Source organism: Diabrotica undecimpunctata, chromosome 9 (assembly GCF_040954645.1).
Source record: "Diabrotica undecimpunctata isolate CICGRU chromosome 9, icDiaUnde3, whole genome shotgun sequence".
NCBI classification, from domain to species: Eukaryota; Metazoa; Arthropoda; class Insecta; order Coleoptera; family Chrysomelidae; genus Diabrotica; species Diabrotica undecimpunctata.
In genome coordinates this window covers 98,354,660-98,376,956 of record NC_092811.1, presented here as the reverse complement: position 1 = coordinate 98,376,956, position 22,297 = coordinate 98,354,660, and the positions used below count along the sequence as shown (strand labels likewise).

General features: G+C 32.6%; 1 protein-coding gene across 4 annotated transcripts in view; it reads left to right on the top strand.

The window, feature by feature from the left end:
* The window catches only part of LOC140450313 (protein amalgam-like), a 140,452-nt gene extending 121,602 nt beyond the window's left edge, over nucleotides 1-18,850 (top strand). For 2 of the 4 annotated variants that reach the window (XM_072543867.1, XM_072543869.1), the window contains 2 exons: nucleotides 5,034-5,111; nucleotides 12,998-18,850. In XM_072543867.1, coding sequence (XP_072399968.1) covers nucleotides 5,034-5,111; nucleotides 12,998-13,086 — 167 coding nt within the window. In that variant the 3' untranslated portion in view covers nucleotides 13,087-18,850. The remainder of the gene's footprint in view (nucleotides 1-5,033; nucleotides 5,112-12,997) is intronic. The other 2 variants (XM_072543871.1, XM_072543870.1) reach the window with 1 other exon arrangement.
* Nucleotides 18,851-22,297: the final 3,447 nt, after the last annotated feature.

The window sequence follows — 22,297 nt, the reverse complement described above, 5'->3', positions numbered from 1 at the left end:
CGAACATACCCTTCTCAACCATGATCCTTCTCTCGAACAGATATTTCGCCATCACATTCATCAGATAACCGGGACACTCCCTCTCCTCCAATGCCTGCATCATGTCTTTCCACTGCTGAGTATTGAGTAGATTTCTGACATTGAATAGCAGCAGAGCTACCAAACCTAAAGCACGAGCAGCTACACCTCGAACCTCATCTTCTTTTTGTAATTGACCCATCAAAAATATTATGTAAATGCAGTATTCGTTCGTCATACCACTCGTAAAATAATAGATAGTCAAATGGGCCGGTAACCGACGAAAAATGGATTATCTCGATGATTTTTTGGAATTGATGGTCTAGTATGCATCCACACTATTTCTGTTACGTTGGTATTAGCACTAGTAATTGAATCTACAAAATTGCGACTGTTATACATTGTGACTGATTCACATTCAAATTCCCTTATTCAGTCAAACTCAGACCTTAACAGGATTTCCAGTGATCCGAGATAATGATTTTTCTACGTAAAATACATTTTTTAATAAGAGCTTGTCAAATTTTTAAGCATATCTCACCGAAACTATGAAAAAAATCATTCGATTCACGCTCGATGTCGCCAAACACACACTGACCATCTACTTGGTGACCACTTTGATGTTTTAGTTTGTCTATTTTACTTTCATTAACTCAACTACTTTCCCAGGGGCACTGCAAAAGACCCAAAAACGATAAACTTGATAAAATTGATGAAAAACTTCAATGTATAATTTTCTTATTTTTTGTTTTGATCAAATACGAAAAACTCACTCAGTAAATTATTCCAATCGGTAATAATTTTTGTTTTGAATTTTAATATAGTTTGAGTCGAAGCACTTCATAACTGAACAAATATTACTAATCTGATCAAACAAAAATTTTCCAGTCTTGATGGACTTTTTTTTGTTGTTTGTTGAGTTGTTTGTAGGAATAGACAACTTTTTTTGCTCCTACAATGTCTTATTGTTATTATTTTTTTATCATTAATTTTTAAGTTTGATTACTACAATGACAATTACCTGAAAGACTATTCGACGACAAGGTTTATACTGTAGAATGTGACAGGTCACGTGATCACGATGGCGAAATTTTGTGAGTATCTCGGTATCTAGAAGCCGGATTACAAAAAATGTACATTAAATATACTGGAAAATTTACTTATAAACCAAACATTTGCTACAAATAAGAATATCCCTTTCGCATTTTAAGCAAACGCGTTCGTGCCTAAATGCGATGTTGTCAGATTTGAAAATCCAAACTTTATTACCTTTATTAACTTTCGTTTTTTTGTATGTTTTAAGTTCTACATCATTTTGGAACATTATGAGGGTATTCAGTTTTAGTTGTCTTGTATTTCCTTGTCTTTTATTTTATATTTCCTTATGTATCGTACTGGAGATGTGACCGTTTGAATTTGTTTTGTTTTAGTCCATTTTTATTTAATATACATATTTTGAACATTACCATCATATTATCGAAGAACCATCTAGAAAAGTGAGGCAGCAGCTTAAAATTTTACCAAATTTATTAATTGCATCATACTCGATACTGTATATACTGAGTATTCGTTGTACATATAGCTTTTCAAGAACTATTTATTAGCAAAAAAATTGGCTTAGTACAAAAACAAATTGCTGCCCTGTACCATCATAGTGCGCTAAAAATATATTTCTCAGCTTTAAACATATTATTTATATTATTTTTTTAAAAATGAATTGGAGTTGAAATTATTTACCGGTTTCTTTGGAGCAAAATAAATTTTTTAATTTATTTTAGTGGTGAAAGTTAATTATGTTTTTCCTATAATAGAAGGTATTTTTCATCATAAAATTAATGTAATATTCGAGCATCGTTAATATCAGTTTTTTTCCGAAATAGAAAAAAAGAAAAGTAAAGAAATCTAGTGAGTATTATGGTGTTGGGTTTGTTTCTTTCAATTCACAATTATACAATTATTCTGCATAGATATTTACATTCTTTGAGCCTCCTTATAGCTAAGATACAACAATTATTCCTCCTTACATAATAACTAAACTGTGTGCCTTCACTTCCCTGCATTTATATCATTTTTTTTTACTGAACTATGTTTTCAAAGGTTCTCGAAGCGCGTAGGTTCATAGTATAAGCAATTAATTACAACGATTTGCCCTTAACCGTTTTTAGGTAGTGTTAAAGAATTTCTTATTCACCTAAATCATTGCTTCTACCCTATACTACAGTGTAACTGAGTATCTAAGAGGGCTATAAGTTTATTTTTCTTTGTTAAATATTGCGTAATATTTCAATTTTTTAAAGATTTTACTATTTTTCTTATATTCTGCTTTTGAAAACATTTTTGTTTTGTCAGTAAAATCCGCAAAAAGACTCATTGCAATATCGACCTACAACGAGAATCAAAAGATAAAGCCTCCTTAGAACAACCAAAAGGCAAACTCGATCTTTTAACGAAGATGATACTAGAAAGTATCAGATCTGTCCAAAAATTCAAGAAGACCTTTTTCCATACTAGGAATTTACCATGTTCTCGGAAGTTGTGATTGAGTGTACATTAGAACAACAAAATGTAGTGTAAATACTCGTTTAACTGAAAACAAGATGACTTGTCCGAATTACTGCGAAAAATCAGCTACTGTAGAAAATACAGTTACATTAGACAACCAGCCAGTTTTATTCAAAGAGACAGAGAAGAAAGAAACATAGTTTGGAGAGGCTATCAAAATTTAAACATATCTCCTCAACTCAGATATGTTGTGGAATGCAATTTTAGATTCCCCATGTCTCTAATTACATCTTTATTAACGTCTGTTTTGCCTTGCAATTATTAGAAGGCACAGATTAAAGTAGAAACCTGAATTTGATTTGGATAATTAGAAATCTTCGGATTTCGTTTCGTGATTTATCATGAGATGTCGCTATTGCGTCCATATCGAAGCCATTTTAGTGTTGCTTCTATTACGACAGGAAAGATTGTTTTCACGTTCAGAGCGTTTATGAATAGCCGCTCCGCAGATTCCTTTTGGGATGAAATACGTATAAGCGGATACACAAACGCACTGTACGTGAAATCAAATCTTAACTGTCTTTCCTTTTTCTTGTAGAAATGTTGAAGGAGGGGAGTGAAATTATTCTCGAAGAACTCGTTGAAAATTTTTTCAACGAATGTCTCCACAGAGGAGAAGTTCCAGATGATTGAAATGAAAGTTTGACAATACTTCTCTTCAAAAAAGGAGACAGGGGAAATCTGAAGAACTATGGCCAATCTCCCTGTTGCCCCAAATGTACAAACTGTTTATGAGAGTAATAACTAACAGGTTAACGTCGAAGCTCAATAGCTATCAACCGGTAGAGCAGGCAGGATTCCGAAAATATACATTTACTTCGTTGATTATGAAAAGGCATTCAATTCCATAGAACTTTGGGCAATAGAGAGAGCTATGAACAACTGCAGGATAGACTCCCGATACAGAATGCTCATACATAATATTTACAAGAAAGCTACAATGAAAATACAAATAGATGTGAAAACCAAAGCTATACCAATCAACAGAGCAGATCGCCAGGGAGATGTTATCTCACCAAAGCTATTCACACTTAGACTGGAAGACGTGATCAAATACATTAACTGGGCAGATAAAGGAATACATGTTAATGGACGAAAACTGAGTCATTTGAGATATGCTGATGAGATTGTAATATTCCCTACAAGTATCGAAGAACTACAGACCATGATGACGCAATTATTTCAAGCTTCGGAAAAAGTAGGTCTTAAGATGAACTTAAGACAATGGAAAAAACAAAAATAATGACAAATATACCGAACATTAGAGAAATAACGTTGAAAGACATAAATTTAGAAACAGTAAGCGAATACATCTATCTGGGACAGATAATGAAAGTTAACAAAGAAAATCAAACTGCCGAAATTACCAGAAGAATAAGATTAGCGTGGACAGGATTTGGAAAACTGAGTTGGATCTTGAAAAGTACTAAAATAGAACAATATTTGAAAACCAGAATTTACTATTAGTGTATCCTCCCTATACTCACGTATGGTTCACAGACGTGGAAACTCCATCCTATTATCCATATTAGACTAACCAAGTCTAATATGGATAAAATAGTAAAGGCACAAACAGCGATGGAAAGATCAATGCTCGGGGTGAAACTTATAGACAAAAAAAAACAAACAAATGGATTAGAAGCAAAACCAAAGTAAAAGACGCAGGAGCAAAGAAGACACATGCTGCCAAATTACAATGGAGCTTCGCAGGACACAATGCCCTACTGAACCATAAAAGATTGAACCACGAAGTACAACAAGGGAGACCATGGTTAGGAAAGAGATGCAGAGGAAGACCACAAATGAGATGGGCTGATGACATTAAGAAGATCGGAGGACACAACTGGAAGAAAGTGGCGCAAAATAGAAAACACTGGATTGATTAGGGGGAGGCCTATGCCCAAAGTTGGATTACTTAAGGCTGAAGAGAAAGAGAGAGATATTGATATGATTGGTTTTATATTCTCTTTCATAAACACTTAAATATCTTCTGCATTCTTTATTGTACTATCTGTTCACCATCTCTCTATGACTGCTAATTTTTCCAAATGATTATGTATACTTTATAATGAATTAACCAAATGTGTTGCATGTGTTCTCACTCAAAACGTTTTAATATGTTTTATACAGAATGATTCTGGTATTGATTTGACGACTATGTGCATCAGTACAGTTAATAAGCATTTGAATAATTTTACATACTTAATATAAAACTAGATATACCCTAGTTATTTTATGATTAAAGAATACCTTTTACAAAACTTACCACTCATTTTTCTTCATCGTTTAATTTAGTACTTTTTCGTTTAACGTTTACTATAATTTAACACTGATTGGTTTGGGTTTGGGTTTTCATTAATATCGATTTAATTCTTTGTTCACTTCGATTCATTTTGTTTATAATTGGTGACTAACTTTTCATTTTGTTTCATTTTTTTACATTTTTTGTACAGAAAAACACATTTCCGCACAAGAAGATACATCTGCACCCCAACAACAAGAAATTAGTCAGAAAGAAGCACCAGTAGGAGGTATTTTTAATTTTATTTTTATTTATTTTCGAAAAAAATTTTAGTTTTTTTTTTGTAATGTAAAAGTCTTTATTTGTTTATTTATTTATTTAATTAGTCCAATCAAGAGGTTACATGTAATTTGTGGGGAATGATAAGTTCATTGGTCAATTTTGTACAGTAGTTTTAGATAATAACAGATAGTATTATTTCAAAGAGAGGCTTTTAAAGATTATACTTGTTTTGATAGATTCAGTCTATAAAAGGATAACGAACGAACTTTTTTACAAAGAAATGAAGATAAACGGTGAAATCGTGTAGCTTCTAGATCAAGCTAATAGATTTGCAGAATGTCATAATGATCCATTTTGAAGAAAGGAAGTCTTAATTAGTCGTCTTCCGGATTGGGGCGTTGTCTTTTATGACCGATCTTTAAAGAGGTCCATTTTCACACAAATCACCAAAAGAGGCAAAGATCCTCAATGGTCAAGAAGTCGACAACTCACGATTAACTATATGGAAGATTGTTTGAAAATTATTGCACTGTATAATTTTAAACCACCTTGCTTTAAATGATTTATTGTAATCTCTTCTTTGGACACTGTACAATAGTATACATATTTAGATAGGTTTATATATTTTATTGCTGTTGTTGACAGAGAAACTGGTAAGTTACATGTACACACATATCAGAGCTCATGTTCATTTCGATCTCAGATCATCTTTTGCACGTTACAGCACAAAATTAGTGTATAGTTGCACAAAAATCATATGGGTCTATTTTAGAAGCATTGTTATTAATAATGTACTAATGTCTATAAATATAGGTATAATTCTAGATATAATAACATTTTTACATTATTAAAATCTAAAACAGGAAAAAATCAAAATAAAATCAACCCGAGACTAACACAAAAGAAGTAAATATATGATCCGTAATACGCTAGGATGGTAATACACCTGCCTATCTGGGAAAAAATCATTGATTTCACGCAAAATTCTTATACAGATATTTGGAAGGTTTTAAAAGGTATATGAGTGGTAGCTGATGAAAAATCCGTGAAGATGTACAGCTGATTTTGCTTTGTTTTTGTTTTAAACAATCTTAAAAAGTGAAAAAGTTATTTTTTGCCTATAAAACGTGTTTTATGCAGTTTAAAGAAAAATTGTAGCTCTTAAGAGTTCTTCAATTTGCGAGTTTATAATTAAAATACACAACTAATAATTCACCAAGATAGTTTTTTAGTTCGCCAAGAATTTACCAAGAAAAACCCTTAATTTTGCAGTAATTTATAAATGTTAATCACTTTGTTTTTTGCATAATGACATGTAATATAACTACTTAAAATTGTGGCAGTTAATGTGTTATTCAATTATGTTAAATTTCAAATAGATCGCCCGAATAATTTATAAGATATTCAATTTGTTTATCCCGGACAGCGATAATTTAAACAAATGGTGAAACTAAAAACGAAATCGATTATATTCTTTCAACGCAAAAATCCATGCTTAAAGACGTATCAGCCTTAAATCGCTTCTCAACTGGTAGCGATCGTAGACTAGTCCGAGCCAAGCTGATCATTGATAGTAGATTTGAAACAAGAAAGAAAATGGAAAATAATCAGAAATTAGACATGGAAAAACTAAAACAAGAAAAACAGACGCAAGAAGAGACAATAAAGGAAATATTGCCGACCAAGGAAGATATAGAACACAAACATATCGATGAAATAAACATGATATTTACTGAAACTCTAATGAAATTGGGTAAATAAATAGCACAGACAACATCAAAAAAAGAAAGTTTCATATCCCAGGAAACAAAGATTCTTATGAACACAAGAAGAACGTTACTAGAACAAGGGGACAGAAATAAAATGGAATACAGAGAAATCAATAAAACTAAGAAACAAGATCAAGGAGTGTAAACGGAGAGTACAGGAAGAAAAGATAGAGAAAACAATTGAAAAAAAAATAGAATAATAAAGAACAAATAAGGAGTGGAGACCAACAATATAAAAGAAATTTTACAGATAACGCACGAATATTATACAAATCTCTATAAAACAGAACAAAAACCAACCCAAGTAATCAGTAATCAGTTACAACTGAAAATAAAGAACGTTAACTCTGACCTATAACCAGAAATCAGTAAAAATGAAATAAAAAATTCACTCAAAGAAATGAAGAGTAACAAATCTCCTGGGAAAGATGGAATAACTGTGGAAATGCTAAAAAATGGGAGGAAAGCTACAGTGGAAGTCCTTTATGTATTAATGAATAAAATATTGAACAGAAAACAAATACCCACCACATGGAACGAGGTAATAACACTATTATTATTTAAGAAAGGCGATAGAAAAGATCTGAAAAACTATAGGCCCATAACGCCACTGAATGTAATGTACAAACTGTTAACTAAACTACTAATAAAGAGATTAACAACTAAGTTAGATAATTACCAGTCAAGAGAGCAAGCCGGTTTTAGAAAACGATTAGTACAAGCGACCATCTGCTTAGGATAAAAATATTAATTGAAAAGGCCAACGAATATCAAATCCCAGTGTATATGGCATTTGCCGACTTTGAAAAAGCATTCGATAAGGTGGAACATTGGTCAGTAAAGAAGTCTTTATAAAATGGGAGAATAGACTATAGATATACGGACTTAATTTCCAATATACATGATCAAGCAACAACATCCATCAAAATATGACCAACCAACCAGAAGAATTAATAATTACAATTGCACAAACAACTATAGAACAAGTAAAAGAATATGTATGTTTGGGACAACTAGTTAAATTAAATAAAGAAAATCAGACCGGAGAAATTAAGAGAAGGATACGGTTGGCTTGGGTATCCTTCGGAAAACTTTCCTATATACTCAAAAAATAGAAAATATCTCCAATATTTAAAAACAAGAGTCTTCAACTAATGTATACTTCCTGTTCTCACCTACGGTTCTCAAACTTGGACGTTTACAAAGGAAAACATGGAAAAATAGCAAAGACCCAAAGAGCCATGGAAAGGCAAATGCTGAACATCAGGTTATTAGACAAGAAAAGAAATACTTGGATCCGCAACAAAACAAAATTGACCGATGTATTAACGCAGATAGCAAAGCTTAAGTGGAAGTTCGCTGGACATACCATAAGACAGAAAGACGACAGATGGAATAAGATGATTATACACTGGAGACCATATAGTTACAAACGAAAAAGAGGAAGTCCACAAGAGGAAGTCCACAAATGAGATGGTCAGATGACTTGAAGAAATACGCAGGCCCGAATTGGATACAAACTGCCTACAATAGAGAGACGTGGAAGAAGGAAGAGGAGGCCTATGTCCAAAATTGGCATGACAGCAAGGGCTGCATAGATAGATAGATAGAAGACAGAAGTACGGAGAGTGTGTGGTTGTGCTCCCCATTTTGTGTTAGTTAGCGGATGATATTATTTCTGGCGCTTACTTTTTTCTTGATATCTTGACAGTGATATCGATAAGACAGAGTTCTATCCAGACGTTTAAAATATCAGCTACCCCTCATATACCTTATAGACCCTTCATATATATGTGTAAGATTTTTTTTTCAGCTTTTTTTCTTCAGTACTAGCATATAACGTGAATCATAGTCTTTGTTACAGTGACTATGTCACAATGGTTTGAGATATTATACACAAACAATGCAGTAAGAACAGAAGAAAATAAAGATGATTTGGCTCTAAAAAACATTACAAAGATATAACACGGTGATCTTTACAGAAAAATTCAATATATAGTTATATTGAAGAGACCTGATTGTCAAGATGATATTAGAAAAAGTGAAACCAGTTTGGCTCACAAAAAAATATCCAGTTCTTTACTAATCTATCTCGAGTTGCAGTGAATAGAATAAGATGGGCCAATAAGTGGCCAACATCACTAGAAGATAAGCACCTTTAAAAGTAGGGCATGCGTTCAAGTAGTCTTTGACAGTCAACTGATGACCAATAAGAAATTTCGGCCGACAGGTTTTGGGATCGTTACCAGGTTTAAGCAAAACAACATTGGCGTATCTCCATGCTTTCAGTATAACCACTGTTTCGGTTGAAACTTCTTGATTTGCTCTGTACGCAGATAGCCAATATCAAGAATTTTGTTATTTTTCATTAGTTGAATAGGGGTCTAAACTTTTAGAGGATAAAATTATTATGTGTAATTATAATATATTTACGCAGTTATAATCCAATATAATAATACCTGATGTTTGGGAAAAAGGGCTTAAGTCGTAATATCACAAGTTTACAGGGGAATACTGGGCTGTTCCAGAAATTGTTACAAATCGCACAAGTCACCTTTAACCAATTAAGTACAATAGTACCATTCAATGTACCATAAAAAATTAATTACAGACAATTACAAAATACTCACTAGACAATTTTCGTAGATTTTTAATATTTTAAATGCACCTAAGACATATAGATCTTACTATTTGTCTGATGTAAGTCCTACTGACCGCGACTTTTGTTCTATAATTTTGTGTATATTCAATTGAAAGTGATTATAATGAATTAGGATTTAAAACCAAAACGTCTTCTTCTTCTTTGAGTGTCTCTCCTATCGAAGATTGGATATCATTAGGGCGATTCTAATTTTATTTACTGCTGTTTTGAATAATTCGTTAATGGTACAGCCAAACCACTCTCTTAAATTTCTCATCCAGGACATTCTTCTACGGCCTGGATTTCTGCGTCCTTGGATTTTTCCTTGCATTATATTTTGTAGGAATGTGTACTTTTGTCCTCTCATCAGGTTACCTAAGTATTCAAGTTTTCTCTTTTTTATATTCAGTATAACTTCTGGATCGTTATTTATTCTGCGTATTACCTCTTCGTTTGTAATTTTATCCACCCAACTTATTTTTAGTATAAGGCGGTAGCACCACATCTCGAAGCTGTCAAGATTTTTAACATTCCTCTTTTTAAGATTCCATGCCTCAACACCGTAAAGCAAAGTACTGAATACATAGCATTTTACCGTAGTTCTAGTTCGTAGCTCAATACTAATATCACGATTACAAAATAATTCTTTCATTTTTTAAAGGTAGACCTGGCAATTTCAATACGTCTTTTTATCTCGTGATTTTGGTCACCTGTTTCATTGATGAGGGTTCCCAAGTATTTGTATTCGCTTACTTTTTCGAGTTGGGTACCGTTTATTGCGATACTAGTGTCATGTATTGGATTCTTACTGAAAGTCATATATTTGGTTTTTTTGACGTTCATCCTTATGCCGTAGTTATTACATATCTTATTCATACTTTCAACTAGATGTTGTAGATCTTCCGCTGTTCTTGCCATTATCACAGTATCGTCAGCATATCGAATGTTATTGATAACTTCTCCATTGACTATTATCCCTTCGTTTGCATGTGAGAGAGCTTCTTGGCATATTTGTTCGCTGTAGATATTAAACAAGAGCGGTGACAATATACAACCCTGTCGTACTCCTCTACGTATTTCTATTTCGTCCGATGTGTGGTCTTCTATTTTTATATTAGCTGGCTGATTCCAGTACAGATTTAATATTATTTGTATGTCTCTGGTCGATGTCGATGTTCTTACCCTCCAGGATTTCTTTGAGTTTATTGTGGCCTAAATTTGTCAAAGGCCTTTTCAAAGTCTATAAAGCAGGCGTGTACCTCTTGGTTAACATCTAGACATCGCTGTGTTAGGACGTTTAAGGTAAAGGTAGCTTCTCTTGTACCTAACCCTTTTCTGAATCCCATCTGTGTATCGTTAATATCGATATCTAACTTTTGATAGATTCGGTTGTGGATGACTCTAAACCAAAGCGTAAATAGCATTAAATATTTTATTGACAAAATATTGACAAATGAATATAGTGTTCTTAACAAATAATTATTAATAAAAATAAAAAAGTAGTATAAAAGTAAACCAGATCTAGAAAATAAAAATGATTATTATAGGAAGAGACTTTTAAATCTCTGCATCGATTTCTTCGAGATCTGAATTAATTTCCGGTACATTTAGGGTAGTAGGAAGATCTTTGTAAAATTCATGAAATATTGGAGGTATCAAATCAATAAGATTTAGTATATCTTTTTTTTTTCTTTTGTCACAGGAAGAGGACCCGTGTACGCAGAAGTGACATCAATGGTGTGACCGCGACCTCTCCTTCTTAATGACATACGCTTAAAAGGTGTATTGCATTTTAGAGATGTATCGTAATCGAATTGACATAATATCCGGCATAAATCAACCATTGATTTATGGCCGGACTAAGTTCAGAAATTCGTTTTGTTTCATTTCGACTATTTTAAATTTGTTACTGGTACATCGAATTAATGTAGCCCAGTCATGAGGATGAGCTATTAGAGTAGCACTCTTTATTCTTTTTTCTATTAAAGAATGATCTGCATCACATTCTATTCGGGTGAGGCCGGGTATTAGAAATTTGTGGTGAATTTTTTCGATTGTATTTTTCTCTTGTAGTAGATAGGTGAACATAGCAGATACGTGCGAGTTTTTGTTCTGTCCTTCATATGTGTCAGATTATAGAATAATTTTTTTGACTAAATCTGGTAAATCCATTATTTCTTTATAGAGACACGATGCAATTTCGTTTGCACCACGCTTGGATAAAGTTTCGTGCCATAAATTACAAGATGTCTTGACTGTAGAGCAATCGTGAATGGTCAAGTTATATGTCCTTTTGTAAAACGCCACAGACGTTTCTATATCTGGTGTTGGAAGACACTGCTGTAAATCAAAGGTGTCATTTAATCGATGGATCCATCTGGACTCTTGCTTTGTCTTATATGCTGTCTGTTGCCTCATGGTGTGAATTAGTCTCTTCCATAATCATCTGTTTTTGTTCCTCAGTATCAAAAACTTGCAATTTCATCTTATACAAATCACATTTGTGACACGTATCGGTTTTTTTTTAAATTTCAGTTTCATTTTGTGAAATTATTCCTCGTATACTGTCCTCGTATACTGTCCTAGAAATGTCAGATCACGAATACACGAAGAGATTAACATTTTCAAAACCAGAGGGCACAAGAAGCAGAGGACGACCACGAATGAGATGGATTGATGATGTGGAAGAAGACCTACAGATTCTAACCTAAGGGTTGGAAGATGGAGGGAAGTTGCCAGGAATCGACAGGAGTGACGACTTCTTTGTGAGCAGGCCAAGATCCACAACGGATTGTCGAGCCACTTATGATGATGATACTGTTCTAGAAACTGGCTCAGTTACTGCCTCGCTATAAAGTTCATACATTTTTTTCAAACTGAGATGACTTGGAAAGATACTTGTTATTTGTCTCTGCGAATATAATGACTTTCATATTGCCGAAATGAGGTATTATGGTTTCTAATTAACTCTCTCATATGTTCTGTTTTTTTGTTTCCAAGTGATTTTCAGGTAAAAATACTTAAGTCTTATGTAATATACCATATTGAACAATCATGTTTGGGACCTTCATATCACTGTGAATAACTTTGAATTATAATGTTGTAGACTTAAACCGGTTGTTCCAATAAAAACTGCTGATTTTTTTTGTCCAGAAGGCATCAAAACATTATTTTTGTGAAATTCTGGCTTTAGCCCTTTTTCCCAAACATCGGAGAATTATAATATTACATCCAATACATAATATATACAATCAGGACACCAATAGAACAAGTCTTAATTAAACAACAGCAACAAGAAAATATCAATACGGATAAATTAATAAAAAATAAAATCCAGTGAAATTAAATCGAAAATAGCATCGTGCTGTCACACTAATATGGCGTACTGTACTGATTTATATTGAAACTTGAGAAAGTATTTGTTTTATTAGATTTTTTTACTGAAATTCTATATTTTTATTAAACTGTATTACTATTTTTTAGAATCAACACACCAAGCTGGTTCTTCGATAAAGGCTTCGACAGTCATCTTAAGTATAGCGCTGATTTTCACCTTCTACATTAGGCACTGAAGAGGCTATCTAAAACAATGTACAACTGAATATCTTCCATGCACTGGTAGCTTAAATACAAGAGAAAAACCAAAGTATTTGACTATTTCTAGAATAAGTAAATTATGACCTTTTGTTGATAGGCCAAAACTTTTTAGTACTTACATTAGAACCAAAACTATATTATTAAAATGCATACGGGTTTTAAATTTTTAATGCTGTAATTTTCACAATTTTTTGTATAAAATTTATTTTTGAAAATTTTTGGTTTAATGTACGCTCCTGCTGGCCTCTTAGTTACATCTTAAATTCGAGCTATATATCTTTAGCTTCATTTTTTATTTCTAAACTACACCCCTGTATATAATTCCTTTATTTTGTGTTCATTTTTAACAATTATGTTTTGTTTATCATGGAAATACGCTATGCTGAAAACTGGTAGCACTGTCTTAAAATTGCTCCAGTTTTTAGTACGCTTTTCTTCTGTGATTTAGCTGTTATAAAAATACCCATGTTTATGAAAAATGTTTAGAAATTTTCAGATATATGAACACTTCCCATATTTGAACTGTTATTGCACAGAGTTGCTATCTCAAAGAAAGCAAAAATGTACCTAACTGCTGTGATTCTTTAATAAATATAGAATATATCTTCAACATTTAAATGTAGACTATCTCTAGAGCAAATTGCGGAAACTAAACATTTTGAGATGTAATATAACCACTTAATATGTAACACTCCATTTATAACTATATATTTGATATGTAACCTTCACGCACTTCCAACTTGCAAAGAATAATTTGTTAAACCATAAAGTGATAATGATGGGGAAGTTGAAAGTAACGAGAGGCTTAATACTCCGAACAGATGGGGACAAGAGTTAGGTACTAAAAGGTAGTAAATCTTCGGTCGTCAATCGTTATTCATCTAGCTCATTTTTTTGCGTTTTCTTGTGTAGTACTTCTAGGAACGCGGTAATCAGCGACTCTTACTGTTTCAAACAGTTGATTTCTTATGAAAGCCCGTTATACTATACATCTAGACAAGTTTTGTCAGGCTCAGGATCGTTCTGAACCCAGAAATAGCATATGTGTGAGTCTTTGAGCTGTCTCATTTATAATTATTATTATGCAGAGCATATCTTATTTTATGTACTTGTTTGTCCGTTACATACCTGTACAACATTCTGTTAAACTATCACTTCTCATATTTAATGACTTTGTCTTTGGCTTGTACCTTTGGTACTGGAGTATTCAATAACCTGGACACGCACGCGCTGTACAGTACGTTTTTTGTGTTTGCTAGCACATTTTGGCTAGGTTATGTTAAACAGCCTCTATTTGAAGGTCCTTTCGCATAAAACTCCTTTTAATAAGATTCTCAAATTGTTTTCTTGTAGTAAGTTAAATATTGTGTTTATGTGGGATTAAGCCTTAAGGTTTCAATTTCCACTCCGGAAATCGTTTTCAAAATGATTCTTAAAGAATTTTACCTCAACTTTAACAGTTAACAAACACTCCTTTCAACAAAATTCTTAAATACCCTTTTTGAAAACGATTTCCGGGGTGGAAATCGAAACGTCAAATTTTAGTAAGTCAAAATGTGATTTTAATTACAACCAATTATCCAATAATTAATCCCTAATTAACACCCTTTTGTTTTAGTATACAATGTTAAACCTTCCGTCGACAACTGTTTTGGAAATCTTTGCTTTTATTAAAGCATTTCAGTGTGGGCAGTATAAGATAATCTATTATCTGTAGGTAATATTGGCAGATACTTAGTAGAAATTTCCTAACTAATTAAGCAAATATAAAACATTTGGTGTTTTATGTGTCACATGTTTCGCTTAACGTTAGCGTCATAGGAAGGATGAATTTTTGAGTAAAAAACAGAAATTTATTATAATAAAAACTAAACTCAGAGCCAGTTTCTCAACGGAAACATCAAGTCGTTATGCCAATATCCTTGTAGAGTTATCGTATGCATTTATTTACCGTTTTTTTGTTAATATTTTAAGTGGTTATATTGACTTGGGTATAATTAAAATATGTTGTATATTAATCGCTGATTTTTTGATTCTTTATACAGAAGGGACAATCTGCAGTGTTGCCATAATATAATAAATTATTTTTTAAATAGGGGATCAAAGAATTGGCACGAGAACTTAATACATATAAGAATAAGTTACCTGTTAATATTTTATAAATTCTTATTGTTAGGTCCGGTCAGTATTTTAAATTGATTCGATCTTTGTTCTTTGAAAAATTTTGTAGTTTCCGTCTAGTCTGGGTTATTAACATGGGAATATATTTGTCCACGTAGTTCTATAAATAAATTACATAATTTTCTACATTTTTTAAACGAAATTTAGAAATATAATCCGTATGGCATGTCTTTAGAATCAAAAATTTTGGACTATATTTCTAAATTTCCAATTTTTTAATTTTAGGTTTAATTGTACATATTATTTTAGATCTTAGTTGCGTGTGATGTGACGTATTTATATTTTATATTATAATATATTGTACTACCAGAATGCCTAACCAAGTTCCCTATCATCTTTCTATTAGGTTAAATTAAAAGACGAAGTGGTAACGTACCATTTCCCTGAAACATCTTACAGTAATCTTTTGATAAACACGCTCCAGTTCACTAATTGTTACAATAATTAAGAGATAATATCCTTAGTATGAGTATTCTCAAGTAGTAGGTACATCTAGGCATATCTTCCAATCGTGAAAGTGAGAAGTGTCTGAAATAATCAAAAAAACTACTTGGGCAACTAACCTAAAAGTATAAACTAATGTAGGGGAGACAGGGTGAATGGTGACCCCCTAAGCTTTATCAACAGTATTTTTGTACTTCCATCTTTATTCGAAGATAAGAACAACAAAACAATTTTTACAACAAAAAAGAAAATACTCTACGTGTCTATTATTACCTCAACAGGTTGGGGTATAGTCTAACAAGCTATCTACGAGACTCATTCATATTCAGCTCAGTGTTGTGCTATTGACAAGGAACCGCTTCATAAAAGAGGTAGATCCCTTGTTTATGGATTTTCGTACCTAGGAACAATAGCACCCCGCTGGGCTGAATATACATCTCTTAAATATATTGTTAGACTATAATTGTAGCAGACGACCACTATTACCCCAATAAATACATGAAAGTGCCCTAGATGCAAAAATAGCATATATATTTTCCTTTCGCTGTCTGTTCACTTCTTATGAGCCCAATTGGCTCACGAATTACACCTTAACCATATTTCTTTATTTTTCTCAAACTCCCCGCACATTAAACATATGTCAGTCCCATTTGCATCTCTGTCATTATATTCATCATTGTCTTCATCTTCTGAAGTTATTTCCCTAAAAGTTTTCACATTTATTTTCCCGCTATCAACAACTTCATTGCTTCCTATTTATAGCCTTGTTGGGCTAATCATTTTATATCAGCCTATTCTTGAAGGACATTTTTGAATGGGTTGGAGGTAATTATTTGCAAATTCTGTTTTGTGGTTGTCTTCTTGCTCCCACCAGCTTTGAATGTTGATGGTCCTGGCAGAGGTAATATTTCGTGGAATGACTTTTGAATGTCTGAATTTTGATTGGCTTCCAATGGCTCTACTATTTCTAAACGTTTCTGGCACGCCGGGGCTTGAGAAGCTGAAGTTAAATATTTTGTTGGTGTTCCCTGACGTTCATGGATTATAGAGACGTCATTAATAAGAGCATTGTTGTCATTGGCGCTTTGAAGACAAGCTGGCTCATAGTCTTTTTCATAGGCTTTGTTTGGAGTAGCTATCCTAATAAACGCGTTATTAAAAAGTTCTGCAACTTCAAAAGGGCTTATTTCTTCATGCGGGTGTTTCCTTAAATACTTAGAGCATTCTGAATTGAACGCTGTTTTACAAAACTGACATTCAGGGGTTGGATCTTCACGTACTACTAATAAGATAAGAATTTTTTTAACTTGATCAGGTAACATTAAGAACTATAAACAAAGACACCGGAACACCAATATTAATACTTTACATAATCTGTTGATGCAGCGGCTTACTGCTGATAGCAATATCCTTTGCATTGAACCGGTACAAATAAAGCGCACTTCAGAAAGTTTCGTATATAATTTAAGGTTTACACCAATAAACCAAAGATAATTACCGTTCACCAAACGTGGAGCCTAACAGACCAGTCAAATGGTGGCTATAAGGCGGCTGATATAAAGTTTTATATTGGGTTATTGCAAGATTAACAAGGAGCATTTTTACTAGATACGACAGGAAAATAATGAGTGACAGAAAAATAATGTAAATTTTATTATTTCAATTCTTATTAAAAAAAAAATACACGTGATTATATACATTTTTGGACATATCTCCCTCTATCTCTTTCTCTTTATCTCAAATAAGTTCTTTCTGCTGATTCACGGGCTCGGATTTGCTAGTATTCTGTCACAACTAATCTGCGAATAGATCATTTAGGCACGTGCACCATACATACCAAAGCTTTTGTTTTTAAGGTACGAAATCTCTGGAATTAGGTGAATATTTCATAGTATTATAAATCTGTAATTGAAAAACATACAATTTATAAAACTAATAATACTATTCGCTGTTAGAACTTCGATTTTATTAACTGGAATAAACTATCAAGGTTATTACTGTATTTTGTTGTACGCCGCTTTCGAAATCCCATAACACCGTTCTCAATGAAGTGTTGAAACAAATTGTTGGTATTGACTTTGATTCCCTTATCTTGTCTTACTATGAAATTTTATAAACTATATTAAATAATATTGGAAAAAATATATAAATTATACTTTATCGAAAGATTACTGGCATATGCTTTTCTGAATAGGTACTTAGTGTTGAACTGACCTGGGGAACTGTTCAAATGCCTTACACTCGAATGTTTAGGACGATAACACAGCGTCTATCAAAATGTTGGTTTTATAGCGTCTTAGAATTTTGAAACTGGGATTTTTGAATGTAAATGACGATATGGTGCTGACTGAAGACTATGAGACTGTGGTGCTATTGGAAAAAGTATCAATCATAACTTTTTTAATTAAACATTTGCATGGATTAGTTTTTTATCTAGTTTAAATATTCATTGTGCCATGCAGATTCTTTTTTGAGAATGGTTCTGTAAAGAGTGTGTAAAACCAACTTTTTTTAAGACAGCTGTTTTTCTAGTGGAATTATTTTTGTCCTCAAAATTTAGGAAAACTTTTAAAAAATTGCTGAATCCTGTTTTGAACTATAAATTGGTTGAAATACATTGGCAAATCGCTGATTATTTGTAATGTTCCTTGTTATTCTTGTTCATTGGCATTTAAAAGAATATTTTGTTGGTCTTGGAAATTCAAATTGTATCCATTAAATCACATTCCAATATTATGCTACAATGGTGTAATAATTATAACGACATTTTGTTTTTTAACGCATTAATAAATATACTGTTTTTCTAAATATTGAAGACAAATGTAGATCAATCAAATTGTTAATATACTAAAAACACCTCTAAGTAAATATCTATTAAAAATTGTTGCTTACTGTACCAAAGTACAATTTCACGAACAATTTGCTGTAATTGTTGATAGAACAATCTTAGATAGGTCCATTTGGTATTTTAGAAAATAAACTGTTATAGTCTGATGATGGCATATCGCTGTTTTGACAAACATTTACTGTAGATGATCAGAAATTGTTTTTGAAATTGTATTTAACAATTGTATATGAATGTATAGAGAAAAAAATAAAAAAAATATTTCAATATTCAATTGTTTCATTAAAAAATTTTTTTTTTCACAAATACCAGTTAAATATCATACACCTTTATCCAAGATTAAGGCATTACCGTAAGACAGATGAATAATAAGGCATGGACTTAACGATAATTACTAACTTTAAAAATGAAAAATAAACAAAATTTACTGCTACCTGCCTCGAGTCAGACTCTACACTAAATTATACAGAAACGTGGTGTCTGAAAGAGTCTTTGAATCCTTCATAAATAAAACTATTCGTTGTTTTATATTAATAACATGAGTTTATTTGAACTCATGTTGTTCTGTTCGAACTAATAAAATCAAAACACATTCAGAAGGAAACATGGGTAGACTACTTTCGATCCCTATTTGGTAAAGGTGACGATAATGAACCACCAACATCAGAGGTGACGACAAACGAAGAAATAAATATTGAAGAGGAAGAGGTAAAGGAAGCATTAAGGAAATTAAAAAATAGAAAATCGTCAGGACAGAATACCGAACGAACTCCTAGAGTACGGAGGACCAGATCTGACCAAACAACTATTAAAACTAATCCAAAAAATAATAGAACAAAACAGAATTCTTGAAGAATGAAGATCAAGCATCCTAATACCTCTCTTCAAAAAGGGAGACAAATCGGACCCGAAGAATTGCACAGGAATTAATTTATTAAACACAACACTAAAATTAACAACCAAAGTGATAACAAATAAACTAAATGAAAGTATAACACTAGCAGAAGAACAACAAGGTTTTAGGTCGGGAAGATCATGCACAGACGTTGTATTTATAATGAGGCAAGTGCAAGAGAAATCATTAGAATACAATAAACCTGCATGTCTATGTTTCGTGGTGCTTAAGAAGGCATTTGATCGGGTCAAATTAAACGACGTTATCCACTTACTGTAAATATCTACCAAAACAACACAATTAAAGTAAAAGTACAAGAAGAACTAACCGACCCTATTGAAGCTGGCAATGGGGTAAGACAGGGAGATTCCCTGAGTCCTCTATTGTTCAACGTGATTATGGATGAAATAAAAAAGGATACCAAATGGGAGAAAAACAACTTAAAATAATCTACTATGCAGACGCAATACTACTCTTTCAAACTGAAGATGATTTACAACGTATGCTGCACCAATTTAATATAACCGCCAGAAAATTTAATATCTTAATTTCCCCAAAAAGACAAAATGCATGGTTACAACAGCAAATTTACTAAGATGTAAATTGGAACTGGAAGGTCAGATAATAGAACAAGTGATGGAGTTTAAATATCTAGGCATCACGTTATCTAGCTACGGAAAGCTCGAAACTGAAGTGGAAGATCAAGTGAATAGAGCAAATAAAGCAGCAGGCTGCCTGAATGAGACAATATGGAGAAATAATATCAAGAAAGAAACGAAAGATAGAATTTACAAAACAGTCATCAGACCAATAATGACATACGCGGCAGAAACAAGACCTGACACAGAGGACGAAAAAGATGTTAGAAACAGCAGAGATGAAAACACTTGAATACTTGATGAAAAATTGATGGTAAGACACTATGGGACAGAGCTAGAAGTATAGATATACGACGTAGATGCAAGGTGAGGAACATCAAGAACTGGGTAAGAAATAGAAGAGTAGAATCGAACGATCATATAATAGAGTAGTTAAGACGACAAGAGACGGTTCCCCAATACGAAGACGATAAAAAGAAGAAGAGTTTATTTGGTATTTACATTTACATATGCAGCAGTGTTTTTATGTAGTTTGTTCCTATTTATTGACAGTTTTCCATTAGTCATTTTACTTTGGCTTCTTTTTTCGTGTAAAGCAGCGTTTCCCAACATGGTGCCCACACCCTATAGGGGGCAATTTGATTGCTAAGGGGGTAATTCTGAAATGGACTCAAAACGGGTTTAACCTTTTCGCTCCGGACCATTTAAATGCAATGCTAGATTTCGATGCCAAATTTAACGAAAAAAGAAAATTTTTAAATAATTGGGGTAAATAATTGTTGGGTTTAATTTCGCTAAACGAGACCAAAATATCAACTTTTAAAATCTCGCCAAGCAACATAGTTGTTTACACCTGATTCAGTTGGTGTTAAGTTGAAATAAGTATCAGATACATTGTATAGATATAATGAGTAAGGATTTGATTTGATTTTTATTTATTTTAATTTTGAAACTATAATTTTCGAATTCCCTGAAAGTCGCCCAAAATATGCTGTTCTATCAGAAACCATCGATGCTGTACTTGAACTGATAGAGCAAGATCGTCATGTGACATACCGTGAGATTAAGGCTTCTTTGGGCAATACTATGACAAGCATCAATAATAGGGTGAGTCATGAGGAACTTTACATACTTCTACCATATGTAGAGTCCCTCAGGGAGCATATCATGTGGCCACTAAAAAATGTCTACTCCTCTTCTTTATTAATTAACAGGGTGATTTGTGTAATTGACCATTTATTTCATTTTACTGTAGTGTTTATACGGCTCATTTGATTTTTTTAATTTTTGCATGATACAGTACACTACTATCAAGCATTCGACTGGTATTAGCTAAACTAAAAAATTCCAGGACTGGCTTTGGAAAAATTAATTTAGGGATTCGTATTAAATATTACACCCTGTATATATTTTTTTTAAAATGCAATAAGTGATTTTCAAACTACATAAATAGCCAATGAAAACGACATATGCGACAATGTTGTCGCACTTTTATTAAATTTTTAGTGAACGATCAAATCTTACCAAAAATAGAACAACCATAATGAAGTATCAAATTATAAGGTAATTAATTTAAACAAATGTTATAAATTTCAAACATTTTAATTGAAATGATAAACTGAGTCACTGCACAACAAAAAACAGTAACTACTAACAATAACGAAGAACAATTTAAAAAAAAAAACTAAAAATATGTACATAGTTATGATAAACCCATAAATTAGAACTGGAAAAGATACAATAATGGTAACAAAATAAAAGTAATTCAAAACAGATTTTCGAAATGAAACCCTGCAGCCTGTACACATTTTTGTTGCCGAATTGTTAATTGACGTATTGAATTAAGGATACTCTGGGGATCGTTTCTAATAGTATTACAACAATGTATAATTCTATCAATTAATTGTTGTCGGTTCTTAATATTCACTGCGTAAACTAGTTGCTTCAATCATCCCCAAATATGGTAATCAACGGGATTGAAATCAGGGGATCTTGAAGGCCACGAAATAGGACCTGCACGTCCTATCCACCTGTTGCCATAAACATTATTGAGATGTTGTCTCACTGCCAGTAAAAAGTGCCCCATCATGCTGAAAATACATCACTCGGATAGCAACGTTCGCGTTGGCTAGCAAATTCGGCAAAATATTTTGTAGAAAGTTCAAATAGACCTGCCCTGTTAAAGGACCATCAAAAAAGTGAGGACCTACTAATTGGTTATT